Below are 10,802 nucleotides of genomic sequence, written 5' to 3' on the forward strand. Positions count from 1 at the left end.
AGTAACAACAGTTTAAAAAGAACGATTATTTGTTTTTAAATGCATTTTGAAATTTATATTTATTCGAAGTTATATATTAAAATTCAAATAAACTTTTTCTGAGAGTTGGAGATTAACGACCGTTCGAAACCAACGAATTGTCTAACGGTAAAAGTTTAAAGCTGTATCGCAGGAACAGTTGTTGCTTTTGCAACGAACAACTGGCCTCCTAGTATTAATAGAATTAATCAAAGTACTAGAAATAGTCGGATATCACAGTTTTTGACAACGGGAAACGAAAATATTGATATAAACAATTGATTTGAACAGCAACAAGTTAACTTTTCGCCTTCGAAAATCCTATTTATCTTTATCTTATCGAATGAATCTAAATTTAACATTGTGTAGCGATAAATGCAAAGAAGCTCTTAATTAATGGTTTATGCTTTTCGTTACTGTTTAATCCAACTTCGATTAATTAAGTATTCACTCTACACAAAAAATATTTATATAAAATTCAACAATAATAATAGTAAATATTTATTATGTAACTCTGACGAATTTTCACATTTTCACTATGTTATTAAAATGTATGAAACTTGATAGTTTACGTGATCAATATGAAATTGTTCGTACATGCAATGCCAAATCGCAACGTGATCTTCTAACGAGTTTAAACGATATTAATAAAAAGGCTTTATATAAATTTTATAAATAATTTGTTCAAATAATGGATATATACATATATATATCCATTAACTATATATATATATATATATATAACTTATTTTCTAAATAAAAATAATTTTAGTTACAGCAAATAATTTCAAATGATAAATTGTTTAATTCAATCTGAATAAGTTAAGTAATTCAGATAATATGTAAGTAAGAGAATGCAAATTTCTAATCCCTTTATTACTGTATAATAATAGGAATGGATAGAAACTGAAATGAATTTTCAGTTTCTATCCATTCCTATCATTTAATAAAGTTTCTATCCATTCCAAGAAGTGCATCTTGTTCAAGAAACATTCCACAACCATATACTATATAATAACTAAAAAAACACTCAAAAACAAACTAAGACTATTAATGCAATATAATCAACAAGAAGACAAATTATACAGACAATGTTAGCAATAGAGGAAAATTTTGAATTACTACAAGATGAGATCAAAATTATTTATTAATCTCAAAAACATTTAAGAGTAATTTTTATCAAATTTTACTTTAGCAAGAATAAAAAGGATAGTTAATCAATCCACTCTAAAATTATCATCATCATTATAAATTATATATTAATGCATGTTTAAATTTTCAAAATTAAATGAAAATTGTCTATTCAATTCATTTAAACTCCTTTCTCATTGGTATTTACCAACTAGAAAGTTAAGAAGTCTCCATTGTAGGAGTTCAAAAAGCAATCATAAATTTAAGAAAATCTTTTTTATCAATTTCTCGCTAATGCAGTTTTAATATTATTGGGCGTATGTTTGACAAAATAGCTCACAAAATATTCCTTAATTAGAAACACAATGTTTTCAATTAAATTTTTTTTTCTGACACTCCAACAGAAAACCTTGCTTTGTTCTTTCAAATCACAACGAGAAGTTTTCAATACATTTTGGCTGGCATAGCCATCTTTAATCCTTTAATCATTAATTAAATGCTTAAATTACATAAATACTTTTATTAGTTACTTAAATGCATTAAACTCCACAATTTTAAAACATTCTTATAATAAATTATTCAGATAAAAAAGCCTGATTTTATCTCCTTATAATCAGTAAGTTAGCAATTACCAAATAAATCTTGAAATGTTTTATAAGTAAGTTAAGAAAAATTATTTTTCTACCTTCTTAATAACCAATTAATATCTCTGCTAGGCAATGACAGGAAAATTTTGCAAACTGAATTCAATAATTCTGTAAAGGTGTATATAAAGAATAAAAAATCAAATCACAATTTCTAAGTAATCCATTCTATTTTTCTATTTAATATGTAAGTAGTACTATTAAAACTAGTAGAGAAATTAAGATTGTGTTTATGAAAATTTAAGAAAAAGTGAAATTAATTGTTTAGATTAATCGTTAATATCAGAATGAAAAAAAATTAAGAGAACAGCACATAACAAATATGAACTAGACTTACAAAATGCTGATATTTCTGTAAATAAATTATATATAATTTTTATTCAAAATTTACTAATTATCATATTAAAGAAAACCATGCAATAGCTTACAAGTAACCCTTGACTAACACTATTGCAATAAGAAATTCAGAAACAGTTTTCTTTCCAAATCAAGTGCAATCATCAAAAACTATACTGAAGAAACTAAAATTATATTTATATAATAATTTCTTGCTATCATCAAGTTTATCAGCTTATTTCATCTTTTAACTTAAAATATGACTACTGTGTATATATATATATATATATGTATGTATGTATGTATGTATGTATGTATACATACATACATTTCTTATTAATAAATTTTACTTTATGGCTAATACAATTGACAAACATTTTAAGACAGTTTGTATTTCAAATATATCATGAAATTAACACTTTAAAAATATTTAATGCATCAAAGGGTTACTTTTCATATATATCAAATTAATCTTTATAAGAAAAATCCAATCCTGCATAAGTTTGTAATAGATTAAAAAGTACATTCAAAGATATCATTTACTTATTATTTTCTTTTAAAAATATTTAAACTAAAATAATACAAACCTTGGATCATTTCTGTACAATTCATCATAATATCCAAAATTATAATTATTATATCCGTATCTATATAGATCATAATAACGATAATAGGCATGAGGATCTTGTCTGTACATATCATAATTATAGCCTGAAAAAAAATCAACTTTAAATAAATCTCAATTTTATTATAATACTATTATAAATAATGTTTAATTGAAAATACTTAAATATATTAAGCTTACAAAATTCACATTTAGATTGATTTCTGTTATCAGTATGTACTGTATGCAGAATTGAAAATTTGATCCTAATACTACAAAGTATTTTTAAGACTTTTTAATAATATATCCTTGATAAATCATAAAAAAATCTGTATGTATATTTTACAATAACTTATATTCTGTTTCACAAAATTCATTATTTTTTATTTTCAATTTTTTCATGAAAATTTAAACAAATTTTTATGAAAAAAAATTATCAAGACTCAACGTATGTAACTTTATATCCATGATTTTATGTAGTGATGTGTTGTTAATACTTAATTCATTTGAAGAAAATTACTATTAAATAAAATCAATTTTAGAAAGTCATGTACAATAATTGAGCTTTTCTCAGTCATAAAACCTATTAGTATATCAAACATCCTGAAGCCCGGTAAATATATATAGATAACCAAATGATCATCTTAAATAATCAGACTATAAATCCATTATTTAATGATTAAATACTAAATAATTTGTTATTAGAGGTAGACGTTAAGCACAATTTCTTATCTAAATTAATAATTATAATTTTAATAATTTATTAAATAATTTTTCAGATCATTTGGAAGAAAAGAACTGGCCTGAAGCAAGACTTGAACCTGCAACCACTACTTGCTGTGCAGTGCACTTGCCATTTGCACCACCTGGATCCCAAGCAAGCCTTTGCTTCCAGATTAAATACATATGGAAGCAAAGGCTTGCCTAACATCTACTTCTAGTAATAAATTACTTAGTATTTAATCATTAAATAGCAGATTTATAATCTGATTATTTAAGGCAATCATTTGGTTATTTATAAAACCTATTTTTTTTAACATTTATTCAACACACATTTATTCAACACTGTAATACTGCACATAAAATTAAATATGTACTGAGATAATAATCTTAAAATAATATATATTAAAGTATGAAAAAGTAAAATTTACATCAAACTGCCAAATTTTACTAAATTAGTTGTGCTCATGATTATTAAAATGGTTCAAGTCAAAAATAGAAAAAGAATTGTATTTACTTCACAAATTATTCATAAAATTTTACAATTACATTAAAAAAAAAAAAAAAAAAAAANTAAGTTAACAATTTCTAACACTCGAAATATTTATGAAAATATAAAAATTACGTATATATATTTTAACTTATTTACTTTCTAATGCTTCAATCGCTCTTGAATGATTTATGTCCAAAGCATATAACTTAAGTGCAGAATTCTAAGATCTGGAGAGAGATAAAAGCCTTTAGATGCTATTATCTTGATAAGATCAGAGTGAATATTACAAGAAAGTAAAATAAAAAGTGAAACAAGAAGAACTTTAAAAAATATTGAAAATAGTTGGCACATACATACTTAAAATAGAAATAAAATAAATGTAGCAAAGGGATACGAAGGAAGGGAAAAAAGATAAAGACAAAATCATTTTATTGAGTAGTGAAATAATTCTAGAAACACAACACGAATACTTATAACTTTCTTCAACAATGGTCTATAAAAGCTATTTTAAACACATGTCACATTGTAAAACAATTTTTACAAACAGGGAAACATACAAAAATAGTCCAACAATATCTGTAACAATAAAGAACAGGTGTAACGATTTGAAAATGTAGAATCTTCGAAAAAATACTCCTTATAAAATACTTGAAAAAAATAATGTTTAAAATTTTATATTAAATTTCATTTTTCTGGAATATAAATTTAAAATACTTACTTCTTTTATGAGGAATTGTAATTTTTTTGTCATGTTAATGGATAGATGCAATACTTGTTTATTGGGTTACAATTTGAAAAAAAATTGTCGTCTATCTGTCCTTCTTTAATCTCGAGAACGGTGTGAGATAGATGAAAGCCGAGACCAGATATAGAAAGATTAGGGGCAGGAGGCTCGAGTAATTGTATACGAACTTCCGGTCTATACCGGAAATCACGTTATTTCAATTCAAAAATTTCCCCAGAATGGAGTTAGATGATCAACATGACTATTGTTAACAGGAAAAGCATGATGTACAGGGGAAGGATACTGCTAATTTGAAGTAAAGAGTATAAATTTTATTGGTATTACCTTACAATTGTAAAAATTAAAAAATATATCTAAATGAAAAATGAATTAGGCAAGTGAACCCTATCATTTATAATTCAACAGAGAAAACATTTCAAATCAATGAAAATAAGGTCTAAAACTGATTGAACTTCAATAAATACATAAATTTTTAAAAATAACTGATCTATAAATTGGTTATATTATTTTAGATAGCCTAATAAATAGGATTTTAACAATTTGGAGGGGTTATCACACCAAGATCGACCAATAAATAGATCAGATCTTTTGGGACAAGTCTATAATCCTTCGATGAATTGTGTCATTTGAAAGTGATATTTTACAAATGTCAGTTTCTGCTGATTCACCCATCATTCTTTTTACAATTTTACGGCAAGCAGGTAATATAATTTCTTCAGCCAAATTATGAGGTTTTAATTTAAGAGCAATTAATTCAGCCACTTCATAAAAAGCTATCTGAGCTTTTTCAGACACACTAAGTTGTTTTTCAAAAACCTTTACTTGTTTGGATCTTGCAGATAATGATTTCTGAAAGTAGCTTTTGTCTTTTGATGCAAGCGAAGGATGATTAGTGAGTGAGTGACGTTGGAGCTTGCTGGAAACCATAGCACTGTTTGACAATTTACAGTCACATACCACACACTCGGAAACAGTTTGATCATTTTCCGTTGTAGATGTAAATCCGAATTTTAATAAGTTGTCTTTATACTTATGATGAACATTACATTTTTTGGCAGAGAAAACATCTTTACTTAGACTGGGCTTGGACTCATTAGCCTGATTGCTAACATCATTATCATCATTAAACTTTCTTTTTTTAATCCATTTATCCATTTTAAGATGTTCTTTTAAAATAAAAATAATTTTGTCAAAAAATTATTAAAAACAACATATTGTATATTACTTTGAATCCGTTTTAATTAAATTTGACAACACAATATTGTGGTATTGCCCCAGAACTGTAATAGTCATGTGCATCAGTTCAGCCAGTCCCAGCTAGAGGCGTGTTTGGAAATTCTAACTGGTAACACTGCAGTAACATTCAGAATCATATGATAATGATGATTTGACACATGTATGAAAGAAAAAAAAACACAGCGTATTACAGAATATTTATGAAAAAAAGAAAAACAGGAATACAATTCAATTATCTCTTGACAAATTTATAAAAAAACATCAGAATCTAATCAATAAAAAATAAGTATTTTGAAAACTTTTTGATGTTTTTTACATTGCTCTACTTTCGTACATTTCAACTTTCANAAGAAAATGAACTTGTAGAATTTTTTTTAACAAGTATCAGAAAAAATTATCTTCATTTAGTTTATATTGTGAAATTGATAATTTTATAGCATTTGCTGGCCATTTTCCATTCTGTCTTGCCTCATCTGAAATTTGGGAGGACATGGTTTTCTGATTTTAGTCGCTTTGTGTTGTGAAAACAAAATGTTGTTTTATTTTTTATAAATTTTTAAAATTACGGCCACATTCGTCAGACGATACAATGTGTCCACCATCTTGTGCTTTAATAGAACCGCTGTATCTGCTTTGTCATCAAAGTTAATTCGGTTAGTACCACAGGATAACCGGTGATGTCATAATAGTGATTTTTAAATTAAACGTGATTGGTTATTTAGGTCACATTTTCTAAATGCCTTAATATTTACTGGCTGTTTGGAAATTGTAACACAGGTTACAATTTCCAAATGCGCCATACGAAGGTAGAACTGATTGAACTACTTGTCTGATGTCATTTATGTATGGATATTCGCAGTGGCAACACATTTCAGAAATCTCACGGAACACTAAAGTGCCGCGGCACAGTGGTTGAGAACCACTGATCTAGCCTAAAGACAAATTCAAAAGTATAAAATTTTGAATTACAATAAAAATAACTTTATTAACTAGCTAACAGTGCTCACTCTGTTTTCAAAGTTTTCTAATAAACAATTTGCAATTTGACAAAAAACTTGTTAACATAATCATCATCAATAATCAGATCAATGTAACTTTTTGAATGATCAATTTTTCAATGACTCAGTAAACATAAATCAATTAAAAGATTCACAATAATTTGATATCAGAATAAACAAAACTAAATCACAAGAATGATGCTGTAACAAACTGAATTTAAATTACCAACAAATGCAAAATATATTTTCTGAATGTTGCCATTAATACTAATGCCAGATATCAATAACGGCATCAGTAGATAGACTTTTAGGCAGCTACTGCGCGTTACGAGTCATGGGTAACTCGTAGTCTATTTCACTACAGGGCTGTACGAGGCAAATGTGACTCATGCGACTTCAATTCATTAATTAATGCATTCTATATGGCTGGTCATTGGATATACGACAAAATTGTTAATATATTTAATATAAGACACTATAATCTCTATTCCTCAGTTGTTGCCTGAGGCAAATGTCATTCATAGAGCTATCATGGGAATCAAAACTGAGGCTTTGATTTTGTAAAGTAAACTTATAGCATGGAATTACAAAAGCTATCATTGCAAATAAAATGCAAAAATAAAAACTAATTTAAAGGCTGTATACTAATTTTCATGTTTTAATATTACAGTAACTTCTCGAGTTATGACCACCTCGACTTATGACTTTGACCTTGTGGCACTCATGATGAAAAAATTTCATAAAAAAAAGTTAGAGAAATGTATCAATTTTTTTTATAGTTTTCATCAAATCATATACATATACAGGTATACCTCACCTTACGTCGGTAATTGGTTCCAGAAGAGGCAACTTAAGATGAAAGACGACATAAGTCGAATTTACTTGTCACTAGGCTAAACCACAAATACTATTCCCAGTTCTGTATTTTATTTATAAATGCATTTTTAATAATATATGGCTAATAAGAATCTATTTTAAGCTTACAAATAAATAAATTTTAGTTTTTAATATAGTACAGAAAAAGTAATCTAAATTTACAAATTCATGTACGAACAGTACATACTTGTAAATGTACATGTTTACAATTTGGCGATGTATATAGTACATCGTGGACTCTTTATTTGTGAATGTGGTTTTCTCTAAGACATCATAAAATATGATGATTTTGTAAGGTTAAATAACAAATACAGTTATTAAAATTATCTTGCAACAGTAGAAAATAAACTAATTTATATTAAATTTACCAATATCGAGTGGTGCTGCTGACGACGCCAAACGGTATATATTGGAGCTACCGTGAAAACATCAATATTGAGCACCTAAAGACCGCTAAATAAGACAACACAGAAACACAGATGTTTTCATGTTTCGTTCTCTAGGATTTATGATGATTATATTAACATTTACTGTAAATGTACATATTTTAATATGATTTTATGTGCTTTAACGTTTTTCTAGTGATATTACGACTTCAATATTTGTGGTGGACAGATGTAAAGTTGAATAAAATGACTTAAACTTGATTTTTTTCCCCCCATATATTTTTTGAACAACAAACAATGTATAATCGAGAACAACATAACTCGAAGTATACCTATATATCTTGCACACTTCTGGCAATTGATTGTGTCATCTTTAGTTCTGTTGTGCAGTTAGTCACCCTTTGCACATGTTTGTGTAAGGTGGTTAACTGTTTTGTTATAAGTAGTTTACTTGTAGTGTAAATTGGAAATTCTACTTTATTTTACATTGTCTATTATAATTATATTATTTATTTTTGTATGAAATTCAACTTACGTCAGAAGTTGCAGAACTGAACCCAGTTGTAAATCGAGAAGTGACTAATTATATTGAGTTATAATTCAATGTTTCATAGTAAAATACATACTTTACAATTCATTTTTTTAAACACTGAGCTAAAGATATAGAACAAAAATTATAATAAAAACTGACATTTATTGAAATTATAATACATAATAGTTTTTGAAATAGTTTTACATAAAAGTGTAATTACGTCAAATCTCATGGAGAATGATGTTTTCTGTTAAAACAAGCTATGCAAAGTGTTGGCTGCTCAGGACAATCATTACAAAATGTAGTCACTTGTTTTGTGGCACTGTATGCCTTTTGGCTGGTAGTGATTTTACGTGCTTCTGCATAGCAACCTTGGCAATGGCAACATACTTTTCTTGCAGGACCTTCTCATTTTTACAGAGTATGAATGCTGCATTTATTATTAGGTGGTGTCATCAGTTTTGTCTGTACAGTTTCACCAAGTATTTTTTAGGCCACCACTTCACGGAACTTCATCATTGACATATGTTTTTGTCTTGGACTATGGTACTGGGAATGGATACAGTAAACATTGACCATGGAAATGCCAAGTAAATAAGCTACCATTAGCTTTCTGTACCACTTGATACCTCTTCGGAGCAGGTTGTAATAAGATGCCATTTTATCTGACAGATCTACTCCTTTTTTGACATAATTATAGTCAATGATACATTGTGGTTTCATCACAGCCTCTTGGGATTTCCCCCCCCAGTTTCAACGAGTGCATCAGTATGTGTTTCTACAGTTGAGAGCATGATAACACGTCTTTTGTCAACCCATTTTATTATTCGGATTCCTTGATTATTTTCTAAACCACAAACTTTACCTTTTTTCAGTTGTTTTTGTACCAAATCTTTTGGAGCACCTCGCCTGTTTTTTCTAAGGGTCCCACACAGTCTTGTATTTTTTGCCATTAACTCAGAAGCTAAATCTACACTTGTGTAAAAATTGTCAGTGTAAAGAGATCTACCAGCATTGCAAAGACCACTGCACAGTTGCATACAGACAGCATGGCTGTGTAAAACTCCAGAATTTGACATCTAGGAATTTGTTATTAAATCTCTAACTGCATTAATTAATTACTACATTCCACTATACCTTTAAAATGCAGTCTACTTTTGGCTAGTTCTCTAACGTTTTCGGTCTAATTTATAGACCTTCTTCAGGATTGATGTAAAATATTTTAAAAATTTGAACTTTCTCAACGGTAATTCGAACAACGCACGTTCTATAATCTTCAGATATTCGATCGCGCATGTCCATTAGCTCTTTATAATGCCGCCGCTCTCCATGCCGACGCTATTCTACTTGACTCTCGAAAATTTATATTAAGCCCCTTTTCTCTGTATTTATAAATGTGCCATGCCTCTGCATACTTTAGATGTCGTATATTATCGATCTTTTGTACAATATCCGCCTTGCTCCATTCGATTGTAATCTCTGCAGGATCCGCGATAGCATAATTGGCCAAAGCCGTGATCGGTTGTTTAGATCTTATATTTTTTTCGTGCTCCTTCAATCTTTCTCTTAATGATCTCTTTGTGGCTCCTATATAATATAACTCTTTCTTTAGCCTTTTATCATGCAACGGTATTCTGTACACACCTGGAACTAGCCTCCTGTCTATTGGTGTTTTGTCATTTCTTAGCATTTGGAATATTGTCGTGTTTCTCTTATATGCTATTTTCTTTTTGCTCTCTACTCCTATTTTTCTGTATATGCCACTTAACGGTGCTCTGTATTCCATTACGGTGAACTCCTTTTTTTCTTTCTTATCTTTAGTCTTATTGCATCCTTTTTCCGCTTCTTGTATTAAGGCTTTTACTTTACTTTGCTTAAGTCCTACATCTCTTGCTAATTTTGCAATGTAATCAAGTTCTTTACGTGTGTCATACATCCTGCTACAATGAGTGTATGCTCGTTTAATAAGTGCTCTAAACGCTGCTAGTTTGTAGTTTGTTGGGTCATGCGAGGACCATGGTATCAAATCCGGAACGTACGTCGGTTTTCTATACACTTTTGTAACAATTTGCTCTTTATCATC

General features: G+C 28.4%; 1 protein-coding gene across 1 annotated transcript in view; it reads right to left on the bottom strand.

The window, feature by feature from the left end:
* The window catches only part of LOC111634209 (putative uncharacterized protein DDB_G0282133), an 86,449-nt gene that overhangs the window by 8,314 nt on the left and 67,333 nt on the right, over positions 1–10,802 (bottom strand). The window contains exon 12 of the mRNA XM_023378928.1: positions 2,717–2,840. Within this exon, the coding sequence (XP_023234696.1) occupies positions 2,717–2,840 (124 nt within the window). The remainder of the gene's footprint in view (positions 1–2,716; positions 2,841–10,802) is intronic.

The sequence above is a fragment of the Centruroides sculpturatus genome, unplaced genomic scaffold (genome assembly GCF_000671375.1).
Source record: "Centruroides sculpturatus isolate CEXI.00-Female unplaced genomic scaffold, Cexi_2.0 scaffold813, whole genome shotgun sequence".
Taxonomy (NCBI): Eukaryota; Metazoa; Arthropoda; class Arachnida; order Scorpiones; family Buthidae; genus Centruroides; species Centruroides sculpturatus.